This window comes from Camelus ferus, chromosome 10 (genome assembly GCF_009834535.1).
Source record: "Camelus ferus isolate YT-003-E chromosome 10, BCGSAC_Cfer_1.0, whole genome shotgun sequence".
In the NCBI taxonomy this organism is placed as follows: Eukaryota; Metazoa; Chordata; class Mammalia; order Artiodactyla; family Camelidae; genus Camelus; species Camelus ferus.
In genome coordinates, this window is record NC_045705.1 from 30,707,253 (window position 1) to 30,735,039 (window position 27,787).

The window sequence follows — 27,787 nt, forward strand, 5'->3', positions numbered from 1 at the left end:
CATCTCCAGTAATCAGTAAGCCTTGGAATTCTGTTTCGTTCAATATCATTCCTTTCCCAGGCCTCATAGAGCAATTTCTTTAACAGATTGTAACACACCAGAGACAAAGAAATAGCATTTGTGTGCAGAATAGGGAAATGGGAAGCAAAGCACTCTTGCTGCTGGTTCCCATCTCGTGGTCTGGGCATGCTCTGGCCCCTCCCCCAGATTACATGCCTGGCCCTTCTCATCCAGTGAGGCCCCTTCTCAGAGAGCTTATCCTTAACCACCCCATCTGATGTCTCACCTGTTTTACTTATGCCAGCTCCCTCATCACTTTCTACAAGTATTTCATTTATCTGTCTACTTACTTGTTGTGTATCTCTTTACCGACACACATAATACAATATACGTTCCATGAAAATGGGGATTTTTGTCTTATCCGTTGCTATTTCTGCAGAACTTACCATAAGCCCTGGAACACAGTTGGCACTTAATACTTATTAACTGAAATAAATTAGTAGGAATGTAGCAATTAAGAACTCCCAAAGCAAATATACAGTTACTATCAGGAGATGGTAAAGGCAGACCAACAAATAGTTTGAGGAATGGAATAAAAATACAAGATTCTTCATACTGGTTTTCATAATGGTTTTAATTCCAAATTGAAATGTGTTGATTTGAAGATCACATACAGTGAGTTGCTCCTGATTTCTTACGACTCAGCCTAAACTGCTCCCCGTGGAATAGGTTAGGTCGGGGTCACAGAGACTAAGTACTGCACTCCCCTTCCTCGCCAAGCTGGCGTAACTGAGGCCACAAAGGATGCCCACTTCCAGATTTCCACTGGACAGTGCCTGGTTTTGCTTTCCCTAGGGAAAGAAGAAAGAAACTGGCACAATTATAAGCAGTTAGAAGCCCGCCAGGGTATCTTTCTCCAGCCGTTATTGCACCCTTGTCTGCCTCCAGTTCCCAGAGACCCCATTCCTCTCCACAGCCCTAGGGCACTGCAGGCAGCTCTTTCCATTGTGAGAGCCTTGGAGGGTGGGCGGGGGTGTCTTCCCAGCTGTGAAACAGCAGAGAGGACCCGTCCTTTTAGCCTGGCAGACACATGGCACCCATCTCCTCAGAAGTCCTTTGCCCAAACGGGAAGTGTTAGCTTCTCAGACACCATCCTTTGTCTTGTCGGGGCAAGATCAGCGCCTGGTGTCAGGGGAGAGATATTAAAGATTAAAGAGCCTCCTCCACCAGGAAACAGAGTTTTGCCTGAATCTTTTAATTTGTTTCTGCCTCATACAAGTGCGTTCATGTTGCTGGGCTCCCTTACTCCCTGGCAGTCTATAGTCATTATTCTCATGACTTTGTGGTCTCATTGATATTAGAATGTGTTTCATCTGCTATAGGTGATATGTCCACGCTCCACTGCTTTTTCTATTACGTTACTAACGACTCCTCTGTTGGTTTCAGCCTTTAGCCAAGCCCACCCCATCCACACCCACTCCTTCCCTGTCTTTTATTGACACAATGTTGACTTTGTGTGTCTCTGTTAGTTCAGTTTTCTGAGCACCTGCAGTGAATTAACCATCTCTACTTGCTGCTGGGGAATCACCCAGGCCTTTGATCTGTTTGATTTCTGTACTTTTGGAAATGTTGAAGGACTCTGTAACCCCACCAAAGTTCATAAAAGGTGCTGTAGTCCCTGTAGCCTGACTTTCCAGACTAGCCCTGCTTAGGGACCAGAAGATATTAATGTAAATACAGATGTAGATGCCATCCATTAAATGTTCACTGTGTACGATATACTGTTCCAAGCACTTAACATGACTATCTTATTTAATCCCTACTTGTAGGCCTGAAAGGCCATACATGAACTGGCCCCAGCAGTTATTTCTCTAAGTTCACCCTTTAGTCCTTTCCTCCTTGTTCTCTTGGCTGTAGCTACACCGGCTTCTATGCTGTTCCTCTTACCCAGTTAGCACGTTCCCTCCACATGGCCTTTGCAGTGGCTGTTTCCTCTGCCTGGAATGCTCTTCCCTCAGACGTCTGCCAAAGTTACTTTTTAACTTTCTTCAGATCGTTGCTTAGGTGTTACCATCTTCATGCAACCCAACTAGGCTCCTTCCTAGAAAATGATACCACCGCTCCCGCCTTACACTCCCTATGTGACTTGCTCTATTCTGTTTTTTCCATGAACTTATCAATAACTTACTATGAAGTTATTTATTTTGTTTATCATTTATTATCTGTCTTCTCCAATAAGAGGTAAGCTACATGAGGGCAAAGAGTTTGTCTCTTTGCCCCTGATGTATCCTAAGCACCTAAAAAAACTGTAGCTGCACATAGTAGGTGTTCTGTAACTCCTGGTGGATGAATGAACTTTGTCCCTTCAAAAACCCTGTGAGGTGGATGTTTCTGTTATTTCCATTTTAAAAATGACGGAATCGAAGCTCAAAGAATTGAACTAACTTGCCCCCCAGATCATTCAGCTATTAAGTAGTGGAACTGGGATCTGAACCTGGGATTGACTAACTCCAAAGAATGTGCTTTCAAGCACTAGGTCAACAGTTCTCAAACACTGATACACATAAAACAAATAGCTCACTTGAGCTATTTGTTCAAAAGCACATTCACACATCCTGACCCTGAGGATTCTGATTCTGATTCCGTATGTCTGGGATACAGATGTTCTGTGAACCATGCATTGGGATATACTATATACTACATTGCTTTTAAGGGTTTGGGATCTATATAAGGACGCAGAGAAATAAAGTCCATTGAACATTTTTTTCAGTGCCTACTATGTACCATTCCCCAGGGCATATAAAAGCAGGTGAGATGGAGTCCTTATTCTCAGTCATTTGGTGGTAATGGGGCAAACAGACACATATGTCATCAATAAATCATCAAACACTTAAAAGCACATGCTTTAGATTCAAGCCGACCCATGGTTCAAAGCCTGAATGTGCTACCTGCTAGTTATATAACTGGGCAGATGACCTAACCTCCCTGCATCTGCAAGTAAAATGAGAACAACAATATTTACCTAATAGGACAGTTACGAGGGATTAAATGAGGTAATGGGTATATAGGACTCAGGAAGGTAGTTTAAAAACACATGACCAAAAACAGATGACCAATGAGGCAGTGGATAAGAAGTGATAAATAAATGGCTTAGAAACAGTAAATATAGAAAAACTCAGAAGAAGTATTTGACAATTTTATAGCCTACTGCTGTTTGAGTACCAGAAATTTTTGTTGTTTTTAATATAATTTACATGGAAATCTTTTCAGATATATTTAAATATACACATAATACTGTTCCCTGCATTCTTAAATAGAACTTATTTTGGCAGCTGACTATATATTTATAAACATAAATTATATTATTATGCTGGAAAACACTACTACCTTCAGAGTTTATTGAAGTGAACCCTAAATGCAACTAGATTGTATTTTAAATATTTTTTTTCCTGTTTCTCTATCATGTTTCTATCATGCTGTTCATGTCTGATTTCTCACTGCTGTCCTCGCACCTGCCTTTTATGGTGCCTCTTCTGCTCCCACATTACTATGTCTGGTCTGTATTGGGCTTAGAAACTAGATGGCCAAGCTTACTAAAACTGTGAGTATAATCAGAGCATTTCTTGGAAGCCTGTAAGTTACCCGCATAAGCTTTAGTGTGTGAACTTCGTGACATCTGTTTTGCCTACTTAGAGGTTTACTGGCAATTAGATCTTTGAGATTGCCTATTAGTTAAGTTTAAATACGTTAGGTATTACTGTGTAGGGCACAGACACCTAGAAAATCCACCTTCATTATTCCCAGCATTGGAAGTTGGTCCATTTTGTAAGTTAAAAGAGCCCTGGGAATCACAGGATCACAGATCTGGCCTTTTGCTCTCAAGTAGGTAATTGATTGTTATCTCCATTTTACAGATAAGGAAACTAAGGCCTAAAGAGTGAGTAGTTTGCTCAAGTGAGGTTTTTCAGCAGAGCCAAGGCAGGGCTCCAAGTCTTCTGAGACTTCCCTTCTGCTCGGCCACACTGTTCCCAAGAAGAAACAGAGAATCATCTTAGGCTGTGGAAAGAAAGGAAAACCATCAATAAATATGATTAGAGACTAGAAAAATGAAATCTGGTTAGTATTGTAACTAATCAGTTTTAGCCCTGGCTTTGATAGGTGTTTTTCCTCCCTCCCCCCCCCCCCCCATTTGAAGTGATGTGTAATCCTACTGTCCCCCAGTGGGCCTAAACTGTGAGCAGGTATAAGGAAGGGCCAAGGGGCGTTATAATAAGATCCAGAAGCATATAAAGGATTTTTTTAAATGATTATCAGCTTTGCAAGCTCTTTTCATTAGGGACAAAACAAGGTGACTTGGGGCAGATAGAGTCACTGAGAATGAGAGACATGGAAACAGGTTTCTGAAGGAAGATGCAGAGTTGACAATTTTTCTGCCGGCCTGGCTGACCTGCTTGCTGGTTTTGACAGCTTTCCTGAGATATAATTTTCACACCATTAATCTGGATGGCTTTATTCTTTTGATTGTAAGAAAACACAAATTACCCATAGTCCCCAAACCCAGAGTTAACCACCATTATTAACATCTTGAAGTATTCTGTTCTATTTCCTGTGCAAATTTATATCCTTTTTTTTCTTTTAAAGCAAACATGGGATCATACTGTATACAATTTTTATTTTGCCCTTTCCCCTTAATATCATGAGGTCATCTAGTTTATTTCTTTTCGTCTTAAACTCATGTAGTCAGATGAATTAAATCTTTATTGTAAGTGCCTCCAGAAAGAAATTCTATGCCTGGGGTTGAAAATTCAGATGCCTGCAGCAGCCAGACTGGTAGTGTAAGAAAGCACAGGTGTTGTTCAGTGGGCTGCATCAGGGAACGTGGCAAACTGACGAGGGCGTCCTCAGCCTCAGCTCCAGCCAGTGCTGAGTGTGGCCATGCAGGAGTGCTGGCCCAGTCTTGCCAGGTCTCTTCTGATCTTTTACAAAAGAGATGTCTGAAATTGAGATTGCATTGTGGGAAAGGTCTTGATTTTTTGTTAATGTTTCAACACAAAAATTTAAAAATACAGTTCAAGCCAAACAAAACCTGTCTGCCAGCCGTATTCTGTCTCATGAGTGCTGAGAGCTTCACGAGCCTTGTCCCACTCAGTCATCACAGAAGTCTTGCCTCTCTAACAATGATTTATTGAGAACCAGTAGTGAATAAAAGAATCAAAATCTTTGCCTTCTTGGAGCTTACGTTCTAGTAGGGAGATAAATAGAATACTACTGCATTCTAGCAGGTAATACATTTTTTTTAAATGTGTAGTAGATCACATAATGGTAAGTACTATGGAGAAAAATAATGCAGGAAAATGAGACAGGGACTAGGGGGAGAGTTGCTGTTTTAAATGCTTATGGCCAGGGAGGCTCTACTGGTACGATGGCATGTAAAGAGAGACTTGAAGGAGGTCAGAGCAATACAGGCATCTAGGGACCAGTGGGGACAGCAGGTACAAAAGCCTGAGACAAGAGCATGCTTGACAGATTCAAGGAACAGCAAAGCCAGTGTGGCTGGAATGGTCTGAGTACTGGGTGAGAAGGATATGCAGTTAGGGCAATGGCAGGGGGCCCCCTTTTGTAGAGTCTGAGAAGGAAGCAGTGTTATCCCATTTTATAGATAGGAAAACTGGGCCCCAAAGAATTTTGCCCATGCCACATAGCTAGGAAATAACAGAGGCATTTTGATCCCAGGCTTGTCTTCATTCCAAATCTGATGTTCTTGGTTACTAAGCGTGCTACACTGGAAGGCAGTGACACGGGTTTCATAGCAGTCCCATTTGCTACCTAGATTCAAATTACATCCTACTTGTTCTTGATGCTACTGCCTTAACCACAGAGAATTACAGTGAAAGCATCCTAGAAGGTGAGACCCAGACAGAACCCTGAGGATTATTGAGACCAAAAAATGTAGACTTTTTTTTTATAGTTCTGAATGCTCTTGCTTTTTTAAGACCATTTGATGTCTTCTCACTGCTCATACTTTTGTTTGTTTTCTTAATTTTTTGGATGGGTTGTACGTGAACGTGACAAAATTCAAAAGACATAAATGTTACATACTTTAAAATATATTTAACTCAGTCTAATTGACCCTGATCATTTATATGAGAGACATGACAGTGGAAGAAACTGAGACATACAGAGTCGGTGCCCAATTTAAGGCTACCCATCAATGGGCAAACCAAGTACCTTATCCAAGCTACAGTGGGTAAGGCCAGACTTTTTCTTCTAGAATACTTACGCATTAAAGAAATTGGGTAGGTTCATCCTTTGATGCCATAGGGGTATTTTTTATCTTTTTCCTTTCTTTTTGTATGCCTACCAGTCCCACTGAAAGATAAGGATCAGGGTTTAGAAAGCTTAACCATTGTGTCATTTCCCAGGATAGCAAGCCACTAGCATTTGGTTCACATGTTTATTAAAGTAAGATGAGTGATTCACTCACATTACAGGCAAAGAATCTTTTACCAGGAAAACCATACTTTGAAAAACAAAACTGATGGCTTTAAGGAACAGAAACTGCTAACATCAATTTCCTTTCCCATCCAGTCCCCAAAGAGTCAGACACCCTCTGTCTCTAGCTGCTTCTTTCTCTTACCCACACATATACATATAATTAGAGATATGGTACATTATACATGCCCACAAAAGACAGAAAACAGCAGAGAAGACAAAGGTGGATTCATCTGAAGAAATGTGTTTAGCTACATCCAGCCCTCTCTCTGGTTTCTGCTGTTTTTGTTTCTTAAGTCCATTTTTTTAGCTGATGGGTAGCCATAAATCCAGCATCACTGGTGGAAGTTAGTGGATTCTGACAAGAGAACAGGCTGTGGTCTTTATAAATACGCCTACATGCTGGCAACGGCCTTCCCCTACTCACACAATCATTGAGAACCAGAGACCTTAGATTGTTTTTTATTTTTAGTTTGCCTTGGTTCAGCTCACCCTCAGTGAGTAACTCCGTCAGCTACTGCTTCTTCTTATATTTATTTAGAGAAGAAGGAAAATGCATTTTAAGCAAAACAAATGCATAATCTGTTCCACTTCATATTTATTCAATGGCTACTTTGGACAGTGGAAAGCCTAGAGAAATAACTTTGGTTTTTGTTTTCTGTGGCTTGCTTTCTCAGACAAGTCCTCATCAGACAGTTTTCCTGATAGCTTATGAAATTCCATCCCAACTATCAGCCTGATTTTAAATTGGAAAGGAAAAAGGTAGTTGGAAGTACTTTTTATGTACATTAAAAATACCTTTCTCTTGCTAATCTGTGTCTGGTCCTGTTAAAATTGCAGATGCTGGCCTATACTGGCTTAAAATATTGATAGTTTTTGTTCTCTCTTCTCTATTTTCTTATAGAGATTAGCAAGTCACCTAAAATAGAAAGGGTCTGTCAGTTTGTTTGGGGGCAGCAAGGAAGCTGGGAGCCAGATGGACCACATCTGACCCTGGATCCAGCCGAGGAGAAGGATGATAGAAAGAGGTGGACGACCTGGCGGCAGATTTCAGTAGTCACAGTAATAATGATGATAGTAGCATTTGCAGCTAACGTTTACCACGTTCGCACTATGGAATTCTCTCTGCTAGGTGTTTTTTTTAATCCATAGAAGAAATAAAAGCAGGCTGAGTTCCAGGGTCCCAAGGACCACATGGCAAGAAAAGGTTATCACAGGGAGCTGGCCTCAGGAGTAGAAAGAGGCCTTGCCCTGGAAAGGGAGGGCTTGATTCAATCCTGGCTCTACCATTTACTGCGTGATTTTGTCCCTCCCTGAGGCCCATTCTCCTTGTCTATAAAAATGGGAGTAATACCACTTCCCTCTCTCTGCCCCACAAGGTTCTTACAGGGATCAGAGTGATAATGCATATGAAAATGGCTTGCGTAATTATACAGTCTCTCTATAAATATGACTCATCATTACTTTTAATAGTGAGAAGACACAGAATTGGCAGAGCATCGACTATCAAGGAAAGTGCTGTGCACCTGCCTTCAGGCAGGAAGTCTGCTATTCACTTGTCAATAAGAACAAAGGCAAGATAAAATTAACTATGAGATAAGGAATAAGATTGTTTCAGCCGCCCACTGGCTTGAGCTGGAGAGCTTCAATGAATTGCGCCTTTTGTTATGCAGGTGCCATCCCACCTGTGCGCCTCCAGTGCAGGAGCTAAAACAAGAGTAGGTACTGTGCACTGAGTGCCTCCCGGGGCCCTATACCAGCGCTTTAAAGTTACCACCGCCCACTTTTTGTAAGCATTTCTTTTAGTCCTCTCAAAACTCTCCATGATTAGTATTAGTATTACCATTATTCATATTCATATTCATATTCTTATTCTTATTGTTCATTCTCATTTCTAACTGGCTTGCTCAATGTCACATAGCTTGTTAGCTTAAGAACCAGGTTTTGGATCCAGGTTGGTTGATTCAAGCATCTACACTCTTAACTACCTGAGGGTCAGGGCCAGTAGTTTTTAAACAACTCTGTAGAGACAGGGCTTTGGCCTTATTGTGAATTTTTAAATGCCATCATCATAATTTTATTTATTTAAATGTAGTTATTTTGGCATTTAATTTTTTTAAAGAGAGGGAAAAACCCTGTATTTTTCTGGTGGAATGAAATGGCTCAGAATGGGGTATTTAGGCAATTTTAAAATATTTATTATTTACCTAAAGACCAAATATGATCAATCTGTTCTAAGTATTGTGTGTTAGTCCACAATATGGAGCTGTCACAATGTTATTGCAGATAATGCATATTAAAAATTATAAAATTACTGCACACTAGCTGTATATATATATAACTCAGCCATTTAAAAAAATTAAAATGAAGCCATCATGTGAATGAGAAAAAAATAAATAACTAAAATAAAAATAAACTCCTCTATAAAGCCCAGGGTTTTAAATCAGTGCCTCAGGCCTTCTGTCCTAGCCACCTCACCCCCACACCTCTAGCCTCAGTGAACCTCTTAAGGACAAAGTTAGTTACGAAAAGCTTTATTTTTATCTATGTCATACATAAGATTTCCATTTTTTTTAAGTATATCTGTTTAAAACTTTCGTTCAGCCCTCACATACCACAACATCCTTATTTTATAGGTGAGAAAATGGAGGTCCAGAAAACCTGTGGCCAGAATCATGTACTTAGTTCTTTGTAGAACTCAGACCAAGTTCTTTTCTCTATACCAGGAAGGACAGACTTTTTTCCAAAAACAAAAACAAAAACATGAGAACTCTCATCATGGCTGTTAAAACCCATATAAGGAAATTTTAAATACTGTCTCTTTTTTAAAGATTAAGTCACATATTCCAGATAACACCACCACTGAGAGGGCAGAGTGTTTCCTCTCGCCTTTGTTCACCACGAGGAGGGAATGAACCTCATTCTCCACTCTGTGCCTGTATGACCGTTTCTGTTCAGTTTAGAACAGGAGTGGGTCACAGGAGCTTGCCACAGCACCTGCGTCTTCCTGGATGAAAATTATACCTTGGCTCTGAAATCTGTTTCAAAGGGCACACCCTATCCTCCTGTTTCCCAACAAAAATGTGAAGGAGCAACCCTGGTAGGGCTGGACTTGTTGGTCTGTCGATTAGAATGTGAATGATGGTGCAAATGCTAGGCTTGAAATAACTTCCTTGATGGGCTGCCGGGCCCTTTGGGAGCTTATGCTGCCAGGAAACTGCTCCACATTTTGGTTTCCAAAGCTGCCTCTGTTTCCCCAATAAACTATCAGGGGACTGTGCCCGTGCTCTGTTGCTACTGGAGAGAGACTTTATTTTCTCCTGGCTGGTCCTCCTTCCACAGTGCCCTATGGCTCCCCACGCTGGGCACGTGCAGCCCGTTGTGTTTGATGTCATCAAAGCCGTCTGAGACAGTCTCCCCTCCCAGAATCAAACCTTGCCTCCATCCTCCAACTCTCAACAAACTCATTGTGATGAACAGAAGAGAGGGCAACACCCCAAGGGCCTGACAGTCTAGAGGTTCCCTACTTATCAGCCCAGCCCTCTGGTTCAGTCCCACGGTAGTGGCTAGGGATGGCCATTGATAGCCGAAAAACCTGGTCAGATTGCCATGACATGCCACGCACAGCCCCTGGGGAAGAATTTTCAGGCCCTGATTAGAAATGCTCACATTTCTTTAAATCTGTATGTCACATAAACAGTTCCTTGGGAGTTTCTTTTGTTCACTCCAAAAATTGCCATGAAATTATTACTATGTCTGATTTAATACTTTGCCTAGAACATATATGCTGGTTAAAAAGAAAGAGTTGCTTGATGTTGGGCTTAGTCATAATAAAATATAAAAACTAAAGGGTCTGGCTTTCTGCCCCTGGTTGAACACACTACACATGCTCTGGGGAGTAATGAGTTGGCAAAGGATAATGTTAATAATGGCCTAAGTACTCTACCCCACAGGTGTCGTTGGAAGCCATTGCTTCTCATTCCTTTCATAAAATCATTTCCCTTTCAGTAAACTAATGATCATTTTCCTCCATGTGCACTATAAAACAACAGTGCTGTCAAAGAAGATAAAATTTAAGGACCCCATCTGCTCTTCTTCGAGGGATTTGCTTAACAGGAACATGGCCCTAGGATATTAGCAATCTCCTTGTGACTTGTGGTACCAAGTCCTACCTGGGGAGTGAAGCTGTCAGATGTCTTGCCTCTTTCCTCTCCCCTCCCCCCACTCTCCCTCACTCCCTTCCTCCTCCTGGCTGAGTAGCACTGAGTTATTTACTCAGCTGTGGACTGGTACCAAAGCCTCAGTGCCCTGGGGAAAGGAAGGGGCGGTATGGTCATGCCCTGAATTATCCGTGTCCTTCCGAGCATCTCTTGGCAGAGCAGCCTGGCCGAGGGTGAGTGTCACTTGGAATGAGCCTTCACAACCCCAGCATAAAAGAACAGAAAAACAATTGCAGCTGAAAATTGGAGAGTCCACTCATGGGCTGTGGTGTTCTCTGGCCTCTGTGGTAGTTCCTGTTGAGATCATGCAGCCAACCAACTAGAGGTTGTTCAGTCCTCTGGGATTCCCCGTGGCTTGGTAGCGTTTCATTATCTCCGGCTCTTGTCCCAGCACTAGCTCACCCAGCCCTCAGCATGAAGGCACTCATGCAAATGAATTCAGACTACACCCCACTTTATCCTCCATATCTTTGGAGCTAAAAACCCTTGATTCTAGCTTTGGGGAAGGCTTCTTTGAGTAAGGGACAAAGATATGGCCCTGGTTCCTTCCATCCAGCATCCCTCCACTGGTCTTCTTTAGTGACACCACTCTGACCCCAGAAAAGGCACCATTTCTCAGGAAGAGCAGGAGGCATCTGAATCTACAACCACACACTGCTTCAGTTCTTGTGAGCAAATGTGTGGACACACATGGAGGTCTGCGAGGAGGATGTAGAGATGACTAAGCTGCCCCCACAGAGCTTCAGAGACTGGAGTTTCCACAGCAAGAAGGCAGACCAGATGTGGAAAAGACAAGAGAAGATCTTCAATCCTTCTTTTCCAAGAAAGGAGGAAGTGAGAACGAGTTAGCCCTTGAATCTATTGGGCGTCAGTAGTTTCTGACTAGATTAATTATCTTAGCCAGATAACATATGTCACGCTCTAGGATCAGAGTGAAATAACCAACAAAAGAGTATTTTGAGTCAGGGGCTGGTATCTTGAAAACTACAGTATTCATGCTAGAGTTGTAATAGTAGTAAAGTGAATTACTAAGTAAACCTTAGGATTCTGATTTTCATGGTAAATTTGGTGATATATTCCTCTGAAAATAAATATCCATGGAAGGGAGGGGAGAGCTCAGTGGTAGAGCACATGCTTAGCATGCATGAGGTCCTGGGTTTAATCCCCATTAAAAATAAATGAATAAACCTAATTACCTCCCCCCTAAACAAATAAAGAAAGAAAGTAAATATTCACACTGATTGGATTGAGCACTTGATAAAGTGCAAGGAGGTTGGCAAGTCCATGAAATGTAGTTACACCTGCCGTGATTTATTGTGTTTGCTGAGAGTTGTGGCACCTACCAAGCAGGATATCTTTCATTTTCAACATTTTACAGCTCCTGGCATCTCCTCACACTGCCCTAAATTTCTAGTCACGCCTCTTGTGCATGGAGATCCCCATCTCTGTATTCACATCATGACCAGAAACTCGTCCGTCCGAATTTTCATCTGGGTCACTAAGCAGTGCATGTTTTTATCCATTCATTCCTTCAACAGATATTTACTACTCTGTGCCAAGCATTGTGCTGAGGGCTTTAGTTTGGTCCAAAGATGCCTTAATTTCAGGACTTCAAGTTTTAATCGGTTAATAATTATTAAATAATTCTACCATTTTGCTGATTTTTCAGAAAAGTGCCTTTGATACAAATGACCTCATTTGATTTTTATAACAATCCCCTTAGGTAGGTACTCTGGTTAGTCACAGTTCTAAGATGAGGAAACCAAGGTTCAGAGAAGTTGTCTAAGTTGTCCAAGTCATACTGGTGGTAAGTGGTAGGTTTTGAAGCCAGGTTGTCTGACCTTACAGAGTCTGGGTTCTGCGCTAATACACCTGCCTGGCTCGGTTTCATGTTGCTCACCTGAAGGGTATCTGTATGTTTAATTTAGAGAGTCTGTCAGTCACCTGACATTAACAAGCCTTTCATCAGAAGTCAAGTCCCCTGTAAACCAGCTAGATCCCACCAGCTAGAGAAGAAATCACGGGGCCTTTGGAGCTAGCCGGGCTTACTCCGAATCTCAATCCTCTCTCCTCTTACTAGCTCTGTTTCCTTGAAAAAGTAACTAACCTTAAAGACACCCTAATTTCTTTATTTCTAAAATAACAATAGCAAATACTAACAGAGCACTTATAATGGGCCATTGTCCTAAGTACTTTACATTAACTCACAATAACTGTATTATGTTGGTACCAATATTATTCCCACTTTATAGACAGGAAAACTGAGGCATAGAGTGCTGAAAGGTTAAGTAATTTGACATCAGTAGCAAAGCTTGGATTTGGGCCCAAGCAATCTAACTCTGAAGTCCACGCTGTGAGCCGCAGGCTCCCTGTACTGCCACCTGAGATGATAGGATCAGGGGTATAGGAACCTCTGGTCCAGAGCCAGGCACACAGTCAATGGGACTATTAGAAGGTTTGGAATAAGAAAGTTCAACAGCTCTGACCACCCACAGAAAGAGAAGCACCAATTTGTGGGGAGTACTCTGATTTTGATCTTATACCAAAGTCTTCTTATGTCTTTGCCTTTGAACTTTCAGGACCTGCTGGCTGAGGCTTTCCTAATTGGGGGGAGATTCCTTCAGAGAAGGCATCTGGTGGTACACACCACTTACCTTCCCTGCACCTGCCAGGAAGTGGAGCGCCGGCAGGTGGGCAGGGATAAGAAACGGTGGTATCACCACCAGCGCAGGTGCACTCACCCCCCACCTCCCCGTGGCCGCCTGCCCAGTGCAGGCTGTGGTGCTGGAGCTGCAGGCTTTCCTGTCGACAGTAATTAGAACCTTTCAGACTCAGTTTCTTGCGTGAAAAAAAAATCCCAATTCACTTGAATTGTCTCCTTGATCCAGTTCACCTGGAGCTATTTAGTTCCTGCAGTTTGTTTGGAGGGAATAATAAGCTTTTAAGCCTTCACACATTACGGCTGATAAGATCAAGGTGCTGGGAATGTTAGTTGGGTAAACTTTGGAGCCAGACTGCCAGAGTTTGAATTCCAGCTCTACCATTTGAGCATGCATGATCTGAGTTTCTGTGTCTGCGAAGTGGGGATGACCATAGTTAAGATCAGTTGAGACAGTACTGGGAAAACCCTTGGAAGAACAGTGCCTGGCCCATAGCAGGTGCTCAGTAAATGTTGACTGTTAGCATTTTCATGATTAAGCCACCCAGCCCAGGATCTTGCTCTGGGAAGCCAAGTCCTCATCCTTTCCCCCAGGCTCTGGACCCTCCTCTCCTCACACACGAGATGATTTCATCTATCTAAGCCTCCACGTCCTTAGCTGTGAGATGGGGCTGGGGATACTGGAGTCTACTTCATGAGGTTGTCATGAAGGTTAAGTGAGCTAATTCAAAGCCTGAGCACAGAGCTCGGTGACTAGTCAGTCTCACTGTGTTATTCCTGAAGCACAAAGTGCTGCCCAGAAGAGATCTCGGAGAGCTCTTAGAACCAAAGGGTGCAAAACAGGCAGGAGCATTTAGAGTTAACAAATGCCAGAGTGTGAGCCTCAGGTGCGCGGGAGACTGCTGGCTTGTTCCTCGCTGTAACGCTGCACCAGGAACAGAGAAGGCACTAAATGAATGCCTGCTGCAAGAGAGTATTCAAAACCAGGTTTGGCTGAAACTACCTGACAGATTTTCAAGGCAGAACATTCCTAGGTATTTAAGCATTTAAACTTTGCAAGAAACACCTTCCTCCTCTCCTCGCCTCTCCTGCCTTTGCCTCACAGGAGCTCAAAACAAAACCAAAATAGCTCCCGTTGTTTGATGTTACTGTGTTCTAGACATTCTGCTAAGTACTTTGTAGACATCATCTCTTTTAATCTTGACTTCAATCCTACAAGGTAGGTATCATCATTCCCATTTTACAGATGAGAAACTGAGATTTAGAGAGATTGAGCAATTTGCCCAAGGTTGCATAGCTGGGAAATTGCAGAGCCAAGATTTGAACCTGAGCCTGAGGGACAAGGGAGAGGCAGCTCCCATTTGCTCATCAATGTTCTGATTTTAGAACAAGTCTTACCACTCACCCTTCTCCCAAATACCCACTGTACAACCCAGGAGTGTCTCCAAGTGGCAGATGCCTCTCCCTTGAAGTCATCTGGCCTTGACATTATCTCACCACTACCTTAATAGAACTGCTGTCTCTTCCACAATTAAGGTGACCAAAGTTGTTTATTTGCCTCCACTTTCATTCATCTCTTTATCTGACTACCTTCCTCACTTCAACCTTTGGGGAAGTCAGGCTCCAGAAGTGGTGAACAGGATATATGTGTCTTTCTGATGGATTTAGTATTTCTAAGAACTATCGTTGCATGGGAGAAGTACAGAATTATTTTTGTAAGTCATTCTTCTGTCCTTAGGAAGCAAGAATCTGAAGTTCCTGGGTTAGAATGTCATTAAGAACCTAAAGAGAACTGAGGGTCCAGAAGCCAGGGGGCACTCCCAGTGTCGTCTTTCTTGATTAAATATGGGGGTCACACAACTCCCTCTCTCAGCTTCTCATTTTCCTTCACCCTGTTTATCTTCCCAAGGATATCTTATAGATGATTTGGGATAAATGTGAGTAACTGCGAAACATTTTGATCTCCCCGCCAAGAATGGTATCAGATCCATCCACCAAAGCTTAGCCTAGAAAAGCACTCGTGATTCAAGAATAGAACTCTCCCTTATTTAGTTCCTGCCAGATATCACTCCTCTCTATACAGGGAGTTCTGGGGTGAAAACAAAGTGGGAACACATTAGAGTCAGTGGCTTTTCTCCCTTCCTTTCACCTTTCCTGTCCCAAATCTGTGAGACCCTGAGTGCCTCCTACTCCTTCCCTTGAAGAACAAAACCTCCTACCAGGCTGTGCCCGAGGTCAGGCAAGTGAGGAGAGGAAAGTGCACACCCCATTGTGGCCACGACAAAGGCCGCAAAAGCCATCTTGCTCCTTTGACCTACATTGATGCTGCGTCTGTTGCTTTGGTGTCCCTGACTTTGACAGTGTGGTTAGTCTAACTCGATGCCCCCACCTTGAATTGAGCTTTGATGAAAAAGTAGTAGGAACCCAGGCCTGTCTTTGGGGATTTGGGGTTTTTGTCTTGGAAAAGCATCAAGCAAACGAGCAGGGACAGGAGATCTGGATTCCTGTGGCTTGAGCTAACTTAGGTCCAAAGAAACCAAGTGCCTGTGATCATCGTCTTCATCCCCCAAATGTGGCTGTGCCCTCTGGATTCCCTTCTCTCACTCATACTCCCAGTTAGGAGGGCTTCCGCGTTGCTTGATCTTGCTTTACCATTAGCACGTCCTTCCATATTTGAAATGCTTTGGTATATGCAATACTGGCCGATTGCAGTTGCCTAACTGATCGAAAATCTTCTGGCTTTGGTACATGCAGTAACAAAACAACTGTTAAGTATCAGTGTACTTCCTCTCCCCTGGCATTCTATAAACCTCCCTGAGATTTACCTCTCTGGTTCTTCTACTGGGAGCCTCATACTGGCCCATCTCTCCCAAAGCACTGTTTCTGTGTACCAGGAGTCATTTGGTTGCTTTGACTGTGTACCTTGGCCCTCTGTCTTGGCTTCCTATAATAGGATGACCAGATTTGGGTACAGGCATCCAGAAGAAGCCAGCGTGCACAATCCTGGATGACAGTAATAAGGTCTGTGGGTTGCTATGCTGTGTTCTTCCCCATACGTTTCAAGAATGAATTTGCCTTAGTACTGCTTCCAGATATTCTGTGGATGGTCTTTGGGCATGTTGTGGTGAGTGTTCCCATGCCAGAGAATTTCAGCAAATTTAGCCAGCTTTGAAATGACTCATTCTTGCAGATTTTCATACAGATTTTCATAAGGAAAACCAAACTAAGAAGGCTAATAAAGGTACCCCTCTAATCCCCTCTTCTCACTTGACCATCTTTCAGACCAGTGAAGCTCCTTTGGCCAAAATGTTGTAGCTGGGTGCTTCCCACCCAGGAAAACCTTTGTAGAAATATCGATCTTCACATCTTACCCTTGGAGAGTTAGCAGCTAACACAGCCCTAACACTGTGTTAACCTTTAAAAGAGCAGCTCTACCCAGAGTAGGTCTGAAATTCATGAAATGACAAAAAAGAGAGCAGTGACTTCACATGCAGAGACCTAACATGTTCCTCTCCGTTTCCACTCCAGACCTGCTGACCATGAGGGAATATCACTGCTTGCTGCAATTACTGTGCCCGGATTTCCCGCTGGAGCTCACTCAGAAGGCAGCCAGGTATGTCTCCTGGGCTTTGGAAGTCAGCTAAGCCCCCTCTTTGGCCCGGGCTTCTTAGAGAAACCTGAAATGTACACAAACACACACACCATTAGGAGAGAATAAAACTGTGAGGGAAGACATTGGCATTTGGAGAGGGGTCTATTTGGGATTTGCCCCAAAACATAATACTTTCTTCACTTCCAAAAGGATGCCAGATGATCCTCGGTGGTTTCTGTGGGGAGCCTCACGGTCTGCAGATAGAGTTGGGGAGTCGTGAGATGAAAAGACAAACACACACGCGCACGCATGCACACCCACACACACGCCCAAAGAAATATTCCTAGAGGATATTCTGAAAACATATGGGGCAAGTGTTGGCAGTGGCTTGTGATGCAAGGGGTTGAGATTCAAGACTGGAAAGCATGAAGGTGATAAAGCCCAATCGAGGGAAGGATAAATTGGATTATTTATGCCAAAAGAAGGTTTTCAAGATTAGTCCAGAACCAGGAAGGCTTGGCAGAAATCATTAGAACCCTCTAATTTCTGTGTTTGGTTTCACTGCCATTCACATTTTTTAACCAAATGAAGTAGTTGGGCTATGCCTCAGTTAACTCTTACTTATTTAACTGAAAATCTGAGCTAAGGCAGCAAATGGAAGTATAGCAAAAATTTTGCTTTCTGAAAAGTGCAAGAACAGAGGATTTTGAGGGAAATACTCTGAATTATAACATACATGATGGATATATGTCATTATACATTTGTCCAAACCCATAGAACGTACACCACCAAGAGGGAACCATAAACAAACTGTGGACTTTGGATGATGTTATGTCAATGCAGGTTCAGTGGTTACAAATGTGCCACCTGGTGGGGATGCTGATAACCGGAGAGGATGTGCCTGTTGGGGGGCTAGGGGTACCTGGGAAATCCCTGCACCTTCCCCTCAATTTCACTATGAACCTAAAACTGCTCTAAAAAAGTAAAGGCAATAATAATCTTTTTAAATGCCCAGCTTCCCTAAATCAATTAAGCATGTATATTCACAGTATAGTTGACCCTTGAACTGGGAGGAGGTTGGGGCACCCGCCCCCTGTGCAGTCGAAAGCAGAGTATAATTTCTAGTCAGCTCTCCATTTACACGGTTCCTCGAACACAGGTCCTCTGTATACAGGGTTCCTCGTATACACGGTTCCTCCTCTGCAGGGTTCCTCATATACATGGTCCCTCCTCTGCAGGGTTCCGAGTCGGCAGGTTTCGCATTCGTGGCTTTTACATCTGCGGGTTCAACCAACGGCATACTGTGTAGTACTATAGTATTTAATATTGAAGAAGTCCACGTACAGGTGGACCTGCAGAGTTGAAATCCAGGTTGTTCAAGGGTCCACTGTATATTCACATCCATCACCACTATCAATTTTGGAACTTTTTAATTACCCCCAAAAAGAAATCCTGCACCCCTTAGCCATTACTCCTCAATCCACCCCCATCCTCCCCAGCCCTAGGAACTGCTATCTGTCTCTATAAACTTGCCTATTTTAGACGTTTAAAATAAGTGGAATCACATAATATATGGCCCTTTGTGACAGATTTCTGTTACTTAGCATAATGTTTTCAAGGTTCAGCCATGTTGTAGCAGGCATCAGGACTTCATTTCATCAAATATTTCTTGAGTACCAGTTTGGTGCCAGGATCTATTCCTCACACTGGAGACACAGTGATGAATAAGAGACGGTTCCAGCTCCTCAAGGGAGCTTGACGTTTGATTTAGAAGAGGATTCCTCGGGTACCAATCACAGCTTTCCCCCACTTCGTGACATATGCCTGTGGTCTCCTTCACTCCCCAACAGCCACCATCCTCCTTTCCCGTTCCTGAAAGTTAGGGTGAGCCCTCAGGATGATTTTAACCCCAGCATCTCCGTTCTTGAACTTGTCCCACCCACCTCTCAGACCCTTTCAAAGAGTCCAATGTACGTAAGCACTGCAGGATTAGAGGAGGAGGAATAGAATCCTCTAAAACCCACAAATTCTTAATTTATTGATACCAAGGGGCTTCTGGAGTGATGTCCCCCTAGCTGGGGCCAGAAGCTTACGTCCTCTTCACCGACAGGCCTACTGTTCGATAGGAACTTCAGACTTTTCAATTTAAGGACAAGGGAGCATGGTAACCAGTCCGTGTCAATAGCAGGGAATGTGAGGGAGTTATGGAATGCCAAGATATACAACAGAAGGGCCAGGGGCATCCTCAGGATACCAGCTACAAAATTCAAGATGAATTCAGGGCTCAGGCTCCTGTGTCGACCCCACCTCCCCAGGGCCATTCTTCCCCACTCCTGTCCAGCTGGTGTATGTGTGGAAAAATGGTATCCATCCCAGAAAGTGCCCTCTGATTGTTCAAGCCATTGCCATCTTGTCCTGAAGGTCAGGATCCCAGCTTCCTCACACACAAGCCCAGGCTTCCGACCAGAATTGCAGATGGGGGTGGGTAGGTCTCCAAGGCAGCTCCTGTTGCTAGAAAAGTTACTGCCCTCTCCTCTCACATTGCTGGGCTCCCTCTACTCATGGCCCTGAGGTCTGGGGACTGGCCGCAGAAGGAGGCTCCAGTCTCTGATGATGTGTGTGCAGAAGAATGTAATCCACAGGCAGCTGTACGCCAGAGCCCGTTCAGGGCAGAGCCGCTCCACACGTGCCTGACTTATGCGCTGCAAGCACCATGGCCAGGCCTGGGGCGGCAGGTGTGAGCTGGAAACACAGGAAAGGAAAGAGCAAACAGGCTCCCTGACAGCGCCAGCTGGAGATCCTCTCCCCTCACACACTCCTGCGGCAGTGGGAGTCGTTTTGTCATGTTATCCCTGAAAGATCACCACAGCATCTCTGTCTCCATCCTCCATGGACTGGGGGCTTTCCTGATGGTGAGGAACATTCTGCTCGAGTTGAACCTCCTGAGTTCAAATCCTTGTTCCACAATTTACCATCTGGTGCCCTTGGGAAAGTTATTTAATTTCTTTGAGCCTCCGTTTCCTTATCTGAAAAGTGGAAATAATCGTAGTTGTAATAATGGAAGAAGCATGCAATGTGCTTAAAGTAATGCCTGGCACAGAGCAAACTTTCAGTGTTAGAAGCCGTGGTATTAACCCTGACCTAAAAGCACAGGCATCATAGGGTTAGAAAGACCTGGGTGTACACACCACCTGTGCTCCATTAACTGGATGGCCTTGAGTTTCTCTGTGAACTCCTCTAAGCCCTGTTCCCATATCTGTAAAATGGGGCTAATAATAATAACTAACTCATAGGGCGGTTGTAAGATTTGAACAAAAAATATATGTAAATTGCTTAGCACATTATAGACATTTAGTAAATAATAAGTTTCTTGCTGTTAAAAAATGTTGGCATTATTATTATTACCAGACCTTTTTAAAATAAATGAGAAGTTCCTAGGTTCCCTAAGGCAGTGCTTTCTGGCCTTTTTTCACTTCACAACACTCAGGAAACAAAATATAACAAAAAGCAGGATAAAGACAGGACTGCCTGTGATTAGGCTGCAGGCTCTGGCCTCCTCCCAGCAAGGCCAGGGGGACCATCACACCTGTAATCCATTCAAGGCCCAAATGACATAGGGTTGGGAAGCTTCGCGCCAAGGGTGAAGATTTAAAGCAGTGGTTCTCCAACTGGAGTGTGCATCAGAATCACCTGCAGGGCTTATTAAACCACAGATGGCCCAGCCCCATCCTGAGTTCAGTGGGTCTGAGGGAGGGCTCAATAATTCATATTTCTTCCAAGTTCTCAAGTGATGCTCGTGGTCTGGGACCCACTTTGAGAAACACTGATTTAGAGCATTGCATCCCAGTCTCATCCTGGCATTTTAGAATTGCTTGTATTAAAAGGAATTGCATTCCCTTCTCTCTGTTTTGTCAAACACTATTTAACTCACTTCTCCCTCACTGAAAGCCAGATTCCCTAGTGAGTAATACGTGTTTAATAGGAAAAGCTCTTTTATCATGGTTATATGCTGAATACATTCAGTGCTTTGAAAGCACATGAACAACTAAGGAATCCAGTTTTAAACATAACAACTCACCCCCATTTAAGAGAGTCATTTTACAGCTGGGCCCTGTGTCACAAAGGTGCGATGGCCTAACGGTGTAGGACTCAGGTGCTGGGGGCAGACAACCCTGGATTCAAATCCCACTTCCTCTGCTCACTGGCTTGTGACCTTGAGCAGCTTCTCTGAGCCTCAATTCCTCCATCTTCAAAATGGAAATAATAGTGGAACCTGTCTCATAGAGTTGTTTTTAGGATTTAATGAGATAATGCATGTAAAATACCTGTCACAAAGCCCTCAAAAAATATTACCTATTTTTAAAAATTGTAATTAGTAAATGGAGAGTGATGCTTCATTCTTGTATTCATTTTTCCAATGTTTACTGAGCATCTACTATTGGCCAGACCTCATGCCAAGCCCTGAAGACACAGGTTTATGCTTTCTTGGTGTCTTTCTTTCTTTATGTCTCTCCCCTGCAGTCTTGTTCTGCATAGCCCTCCTCCCCAGATCTGACCTGCCATCTGACAGAATCTCTGTTGCCTCAAAAGGCCTTTCACCCAAACAGACTATCCTTTCCCTCCCCAACTCTTTCATTTACCAAATATTTATTGAGCGCCTGTTACTTGCCAGTCATTGTGCTGGTGGAGGGGCTATGACAGTGAGCAAAATAGATGTTGTTCCAGCCCTCAAAGAACTTACAAACTGATAGAGCAGCAGGCATTATATAAATGAAGATCTGAGTGCTATAGGAACATATGAACAGGATACCCAGCCTGACCTGGGGAATCATGAAAAGCTTTTCTATAAGGCAGAGATGTTGAATTTGGGACCTGAAGTATGAGTAAGAGATGAACTTGCCCTGTTAACTACCAAGGCTTATTATAAGGCTATTATAATTAAGATAGTGTGGTTCTAGAGTAAGAATTGACAAATAGATTATACTAGACAGGCCAGAACAAACCCATGCATTTTTTTAAAAATGTGATGTATAAAAAGGTAGCATTGCAGAGCAGTAGTGGAAAAGATGATTCAATAAGTAGTCATGGGGCAATTGCTTATCCACATAGGATAAAATAAAGTTAGATCCCTACGTCAGACCATATTTAGAAGTCAATTTCACATAGATTACAGACCTAAGTGTAAAATGCAAAACTATAATACTCTTAAAAGATAATAGAAGAAAATATTTTTATGGCCACCAGGTGAAGAATTCTTAAAATTCTTAGGATTCTTAAAAAGGATAAAAATTCTTAAAGTCCAAGCCCAATGGATGAGGTTAATCAACTAACCACAAACAGAATTACCTTCATGTACTCAGTCATTCTGTCAGTGTTCATGGAGAGGGCCTGCTTGGTGCCAGGCCCTCTTCCAGGTGCCGAGGGCAGAGCAGTGAACAAAACAAAGTCCCTGTCCTTACAGAGCTGACATTCTAGAGACAGGAGAAACATCTGCTATGAAGCATGAATTCCCTGATGGCCAGTTGAACCCTGGCCACAGCAAGTGCTAGTCCAGAACCCTAAACCACTGGACTAGCAGAAAATTAGATGAAAATTTCCCTTTCAAAAAAGATACCATAAACAAAGTTGAAAGACAAGCCAGAGACTAGAAGAATATATTTGTTACATGTCACTAACAACAGATTAGTCTGCAGAAGTTTTTAGTCTCAAGACTTGTTTATGAAGAACTCCTACAGATCAATAAGAAAAAGATGAAAAACCTCAGTAGAAAAATAGTCCACACAATAATAGTAGGAGACTTTTAACACCCACATCATTGGACAGATCTTCCAGACAGAAAATCAATAAGGCAAAGGAGATACTAAATGACACAATAGAACAGTTGGACCTAGTTGATCTTTTTAGGACACAACATCCCCCAAAAAACAGAATATACATTCTTTTCAAGTACGCATGGAAAGTCCTCTAGGATAGACCACATACTCAGACCCAAAAAAGCCTCAACAAATTTAAGAAGATAGAAATTTATTTCAAGCATCTTTTCTGACCACGATGGCAGTGAAACTAGAAATCAACCACAGAAAGACAAATGAGAAAAAAATGACTGCATGGAGACTAAACAACATGCTACTACTGAAAAAAAAAAAAAAAAAAAAACAAACAAACCAATGAGTCGATGATGAAATCAAAGAGGAAATTTAAAAATACCTAGAGACAAATGACAATGAAAACACAACCATTCAAAATCTATGGGATGCAGCAAAAGCAGCCCTAACAGGGAAGTTCATAGCAATATAGGCCTTCCTCAGAGAACAAGAAAAACTCCAATAAATTAACCTACCATCTAAAAGAATTAGAAAAAGAAGAACAAACAAAATCTAATGTCAGAAGAAGGAAAGAAATAATAAAGATCAGAGAGGAAATAAATAAAACAGAGATTTAAAAAAATAGAAAAAATCAATCACACTAAGACCTGGTTTTTTGAAAAAGTAAACAAAATTAAAAACCTTTGGCCAGGCTCACCAAGAAGAAAAGAGAGAGGACACAAATAAACAAAATAAGAAATGAAAATTGAGAAATTACAAGCAACACCACAAAAAATACAAAAAACCATAAGAGACTGCTATGAACAACTATGTGGCAACAAATTGGACAACCTAAAAGAAATGGACCAGTTCCACCAAAACTGAACCAAGAAGAATTAGATCATTTGAACAGATCAGTGACTAGAAGTGAAATAGAATTAGCAATAAAAACTTCCCTGCAAACAAAAGTCCAGGACCAGATGGCTTTACTGGGGAATTCTACCAAACATGCAAAGAACGCATACCAATCCTTCTCAAACTCTTCCAAAAGACTGAAGAGGAGGAAACACTCCCAAACTCATTCTATGAAGCCATCATCACCCTAATACCAAAACCCAGCAAAAGACACTACCAAAAAAGAAAAATCAGAGGCCAATATTGTTGTTGAACATAGATGCAAAAATCCTCAAAAAAATGTTAGTAAACAGAATCCAACAACACATAAAAAGGATACACTAAGATCAACTTGGATTCATCCTAGGGACACAAGGATGGTTCAACCTATGCAAATCAATCACATAATACACCACCTCAACAAAAGAAAGGACAAAAATCACATGATCATCTCAATAGATGCAGAAAAAACATTTGATAAAATTCAACACCCATTTATGATAAAAATTCTTACCAAAGTGGGTATAGAGGGAACATATCTCAACATAATAAAAACTAATTATGACAAACCTACAGCCAACATAATACCCAATGGTGAAAAGTTGAAATCCTTCCTGCTAAAATCTGGTACAAGACAAGGATGCCCACTCTCACCATTTCTATTCATTCTCACTCTCACTTCTAGTTTTGAAAGTCCTAGCCATAGAAATCAGACAACAAAAAGAAACAAAAGGGATCCAAATTGGAAGAGAAGAGGTAAAATTGTCACTATATGTGGACGCCATGATACTATATATGGAAAACCAAAAAGGCTCCACACAAAAACTACTAGTGCTAATAAAAGAATTTGGCAAGATAGCAGGATACAAGATTAACATACAGAAATCAGTTGCTTTTCTTTGCACTAACAATGAAATATCAGAAAAGGAAAATAAAGAAATAATCCCTTTTAAAAGCACATCCAAAGAAAAAATATTCTTAGGAATACATCTGACCAAGGAAGTGAAAGACTTATATGCAGAGAACTATAAAACATTGATTAAGGAAATTAAAGATGATTTAAAGAAACGGAAAGATATCCTATGCTCTTGGATTGGAAGAATTAATATTGTTAAAGTGGCCATACTACCCAAAACAATCTACAGATTTAATGTGATCCCTAACAAATTACCCAGGACATCTTTCACGGAACTAGAACAAATCATCCTAAAATTTATATGGAATCACAAAAGACCCAGAATTGCCAAAGCAATACTGAAGAAAAAGAACGAAGCTGGAGGAACAACCCTCCCAGACTTCAGACAATACTACAAAGCTATAGTAATCAAAACATCACAGTATTGGCACAAAAACAGACATGGATCAATGGAACAGAATAGAGTCCAGAAATAAACCCACAGACTTACAGTCAATTAATTTTCTACAAAGGAGGCAAGAAAATACAATGGAGAAAAGACAATCTCTTCAGCAAATGGTGTTGGGAAAGCTGGACAGCTGCATGTAAATCATTGAAGTTAGAACACACCCTCATATCGTACACAAAAACAAACTCAAAATTGCTTGAAAGCTTCAACATAAGACAACAACTACAAACCTCCTAGAAGAAAATATAGGCTAAACAGTTTCTTTCTTTTTTATAACATTTTTTATTGATTTATAATCATTTTACAATGTTGTGTCAAATTCCTGTGTAGAGCACAATTTTTCAGTTATACATGGACATATATATATTCATTGTCACATTTTTTTCTCTGTGAGCTACCATAAGATCTTGTGTATATTTCCCTGTGCTATACAGTATAACCTTGCTTATCTATTCTACAATTTTGAAATCCCATCTATCCCTTCCCACCCTCTTCCCCTTGGCAACCACAAGTTTGTATTCTATGTCTATGAGTCTATTTCTGTTTTGTATTTATGCTTTTTTTGTTTGTTTTTGTTTTTGTTTTTTAGATTTCACATATAAGCGATCTCATATGGTATTTTTCTTTCTCTTTCTGGCTTACTTCACTTAGAATGACATTCTCCAGGAGCATCCATGTTGCTGCAAATGGCGTTATGTTGTCAGTTTTTATGGCTAAATAGTATTCCATTGTATAAATACACCACCTCTTCTTTATCCAGTCATCCATTGATGGACATTTAGGCTGTTTCCATGTCTTGGCTATTGTAAATAGTGCTGCTGTGAACATTGGGGTGCAGGTGTCATCCTGAAGTAGGGTTCCTTCTGGAAATAAGCCCAGGAGCGGGATTCCTGGGTCATATGGTAAGTCTATTCCTAGTCTTTTGAGGAATCTCCATACTGTTTTCCATAGTGGCTGCACCAACTGCATTCCCACCAGCAGTGTAAGAGGGTTCCCCTTTCTCCACAGCCTCTCCAGCATTTGTCATTTGTGGATTTTTGAGTGATGGCCATTCTGACTGGTGTGAGGTGATACCTCATTGTAGTTTTGATTTGCATTTCTCTGATAATTAGTGATATTGAGCATTCTTTCATGTGCCTATTGACCATTTGTATGTCTTCCTTGGAGAATTGCTTGTTTAGGTCTTTTGCCCATCTTTGGATTGGGTTGTTTGGTTGTTTCTTATTAAATCGTATGGGCTGCTTATATATTCTGGAGAGCAAGCCTTTGTCGGTTTCATTTGCAAAAATTTTCTCCCATTCCATAGGTTGTCTTTTTGTTTTACTTATGGTTTCCTTCGCTGTGTAGGCAAAACAGTTTCTGACATAAATCTTAGCAATGTTCTCCTAGGGCAGTCTACCCAGGCAATAGAAATAAAAGCAAAACAAGAATTTAAATACATGTTTCTTGATAACAACAAAAAATAAAATAAAAGCAAAAATAAACAAATGGGATCTAATTAAACTTATAAGCTTTGCACAACAAAGGAAACCATAAACAAAACAAAAAGACAACCTATGGAATGCGAGAAAATACTTGGCAAATGATGCAACTGACAAGAGCTTAATTTCCAGAATATATAAACAGCTCATACAACTTAAATACAAAAAAAACAAACAACTCAATCCAAAATGGGCAGAAGACCTAAACAAGCAATTCTCCAATTAAGACATACAAATGGTCAATAGGCACATGAAAAAAAATGCTCAATATCACTAATTATCAGAGAAATGTAAATGAAAAGTACAATGAGGTATCACCTCACACCAGTCAGAATACCTATCATTCAAAAGTCCACAAACAATAAATGCTGGAGAGGGTGTGGAGAAAAGGCAACCCTCCTATACTCTTGGTGCAAATGTAGTTTAGTGCAGCCATTATGGAAAACAGTATGGAGATTCCTTAAAAAACTAAAAATAGACTTACCATATGATCCAGCAATCCCACTCCTGGGCCTATGGAGGAAACTTAATTCGAAAAGATAAATGCACTCCAATGTTCATAGCAGCACTATTTACAGTAACCAAGACATGGAAACAACCTAAATGTTCATCAACAGATGACTCAATAAAGAAGTTGTGATGTATTTATACAATGGACTACTACTCATCCATAAAAAAGAATAAAATAATGCCATTTGCAGCAACATGGATGGACCTGTAGATTGTCATTCTAAGTGAAGTAAGCCAGAAAGAGAAAGAAAAATACCATATGAGATCACTCATAAGTGGAATTAAAGAAAAAAGGACACAAATGAACTTTCTTAGAAAACAGAAAAAGACTCACAGACACAGAAAACAAACTTATGGTTACCGGGGGGGAAGGAGGTGGGAAGGGATAAATTGGGAGTTCAAGATTTGCAGATACTAATTATCATATATGAAATAGATAAACAATAAGATTCTACTGTATATCACAGGGAATGATATTCAATATCTTGTAATAACCTATAATGATAAAAGAATATGAAAAGGAATATATGTATGACTGAAAATTATGCTGCACACCAGAAATTGACACAACATTGTAAACTGACTATACTTCAATTTTAAAAGAGAGTTAATAATTGTTGAAGCTGGATGATGGGTACATGGAATTCTTTGTACTCTATCTACAGTTGTAAATGTTTGGAATTTTCCATAATAAAAAGTTAAACAAACCAAAAAAAGAAAAGCAGAAGAAAAATAGCCCAAAGATACAAACAGATAATACATAGAAAACTC

At 41.5% G+C, this 27,787-nt stretch overlaps 1 protein-coding gene across 4 annotated transcripts in view; it reads left to right on the top strand.

The window, feature by feature from the left end:
- The window catches only part of C10H11orf49 (chromosome 10 C11orf49 homolog), a 170,604-nt gene that overhangs the window by 117,016 nt on the left and 25,801 nt on the right, over nt 1-27,787 (top strand). For all 4 annotated transcript variants that reach the window (XM_032488623.1, XM_032488625.1, XM_032488624.1 and 1 more), the window contains one exon: nt 16,900-16,984. In XM_032488623.1, the coding sequence (XP_032344514.1) occupies nt 16,900-16,984 (85 nt within the window). The remainder of the gene's footprint in view (nt 1-16,899; nt 16,985-27,787) is intronic.